This window comes from Amblyomma maculatum, chromosome 10, assembly GCF_055883805.1.
Source record: "Amblyomma maculatum isolate TAMU_Amacu chromosome 10, ASM5588380v1, whole genome shotgun sequence".
Taxonomy (NCBI): Eukaryota; Metazoa; Arthropoda; class Arachnida; order Ixodida; family Ixodidae; genus Amblyomma; species Amblyomma maculatum.
In genome coordinates, this window is record NC_139353.1 from 73230855 (window position 1) to 73233300 (window position 2446).

The 2446-nt window shown below is 44.5% G+C and overlaps 1 protein-coding gene across 1 annotated transcript; it reads right to left on the reverse strand.

Moving 5' to 3' along the window:
• Positions 1–633: 633 nt before the first annotated feature.
• On the reverse strand, positions 634–1390 carry LOC146176795 (uncharacterized). The gene has a single exon (XM_084581043.1). It carries the CDS (start codon positions 1343–1345, stop codon positions 641–643), a length of 705 nt encoding a protein of 234 aa, XP_084437169.1. The 5' UTR covers positions 1346–1390; the 3' UTR covers positions 634–640.
• Positions 1391–2446: the final 1056 nt, after the last annotated feature.

Genomic DNA, 2446 nt, shown 5'->3' on the forward strand with positions numbered 1-2446 from the left:
CTAACGTCTGGGCTTGGAGTCATGAAGACTGAGTACCGTATCAAAGTCAAAAAGGATGCTGAGGCATACGCAGTCAGTTATCCTAGGCGCGTGCCTCTTCCACTGCTTCCACTTGTGAAGAAAGAACTAGAAAGGATGGAAGACTTGGGAGTCATCCAGAAGATCGAGCGAGCAATCGAGTGGCGTTTTTCAGTGGTTGTCGCACGAAAAAAGAACACTGAGCTGCGCATCTGCTTGGACTGTTGTCAATTCAATCAACAAATAATACGCGAACGTGTGCGCATGCCTACGGTGGACGGGTATTTATTTATTTATTTATTTATTTATTTATTTATTTATTTATTTATTTATTTATTTATTTATTTATTTATTTATTTATTTATTTATTTTATTCAAATACCCTAAAGGCCCGGGCGGGCATTACATAGGGGGGGGGGGGGGCGGAAAGTGGGACAACAGTACAAACAATGCATCCAAAATTGCGATAAGTATACAGTGGTTAACAATATAGCCAGGCGCAAAATGTTGAAAAGCTAATGCTTCAAACACTCAAATAAAGATACAGATGTCACCTAACATTCACCTTTTTCGAAGAGCAGCGCTTTAATACGAACATAAAAAAGAAATGCAAAGATGAAGGTTACAGCTCGAAGTGATTTTTTAGTCCGGTTACAAACGTTTCATAATCACTGGAAGATGCAATGGTGGCAGGCAGCAGATTCCATTGACGGATGGCGAGGAGGAGAGGCGAGTGAAAGAACAGATTGGTTCGAGCAAAGATGGGTTGCACTTTCAGTTGGTGATCAATGCGTGGGAATACATGATGAGCCGGCGTGATATGATACAACGCAAAGGAAGAATTGCTATAATATAATTTGCAGAAAAAGGACAGCAAGGAAAACATTCTCCGTCTTTCAAGAAGAGGTAAGTTGAGGGCTGTTTTTATTTCAGTTATACTTGCTGATCGCGAATAGTTTTTAGATATGAAACGGGCGGCTTTATTTTGCAGAGACTCCAATTTTGTTACTAGGTATGCTTGATGAGGGCTCCAAATTAAAGAGGCGTACTCCAATTTAGAGCGCACTAATGTGGTGTATGCTAATAGCTTTGTGTCTGGATTAGCTAATCGCAGGTTGCGTCTGAGGAAGCCGAGTGTTTTGGAAGCCTTATTGATGACCGTATCTAAGTGACAGTTCCATGAAAGGTCTGATGCTAAATGCACACCTAAATACTTTTTGATGGGTACCGATTCAATACGCACGTTGTTCAAAGTGTAATGGAATGGTTCGGTGTTAGATGTTGTGGTAAATCTGACAAGTTTTGTTTTTGAGGTGTTAATTTCCATTTGCCATTGTGTGCACCAATTGTTGATCTTATCAATGTCTGATTGTAAATGATTACAGTCTGAAAGATCAGTTATCTGTCTGTATACCACACAATCATCAGCAAATAATCTGACCGTGCAAAATTAGCAAAATTGGCGGATGCAACAGTTTTCAGCCGCCTAGATGCCCGAGCAGGGTACTGGCAGGTGCCACTGTCCAAGGACTCTCGCGAATACACAACCTTCACCACACCAGTTGGCAGGTTCCAGTTCCTGAGGCTTCCCTTCGGAATCTCCACAGCGCCAGAGTTCTACCAACGAGAAATGCTCCGTGTGCTCGAAGGACTAGATGGTGTGAGTTGTCTACAAGATGACATCATTTTCTCAGGGAAGACAACTGAGGTACACGACATCAACCTACTGCTGGTGCTGAGGAAGCTGGAAGATGCAGGTGTTACACTCAACATCGACAAGTGCTCCTTTCTACAAACAGAACTAACATTTTTAGGAGGCGTCATAAACTCAACAGGAGTCAGCGCAGACCCGGAAAAGGTCAGGGCCATAGTCCAGCTCGACCCACCATGTGATGTGTCAGAAGTCAGGTCTTTTTTGGGCTCTGCAAACCACCTTGCGAAATTTCTTACAGAGCTAGCAGACTTTACGAAGCCTCTCGGAGACCTGCTCCACCAAGACGCCGACTGGCACTGGGGCCCAGCTCATCAGCAGAGTTTTGACAAACTCAAGCAAGCTTTAAGCAGGACGCCGATTCTCACTCACTACGATGCTCAGTCGCCTCACACAGTGTCTGTGGGTGCTTCCTCACACGGTCTTGGGGCTGTACTTCTACAGCAGTCGCACGAAACGCTCCTACCTGTGGCATATGCATCACGCTCCTTTACGGATACAGAACAAAGATATGTCCAAATCGAAAAGGAGGCACTGGCAATCACATGTACTTGCGAACATTTCCGCAAATACCTGCTGGGTCAACCTTTCACGTGGAAACGGACCACAAGCCGTTAATACCGCTGCTGGCGACTTAACGACTTGACGAGCTGAGCCCTCGCCTTCAAAGTTTCAGGATGCGCCTTTTGGAGTACGACTACACCATGTCCTACACTC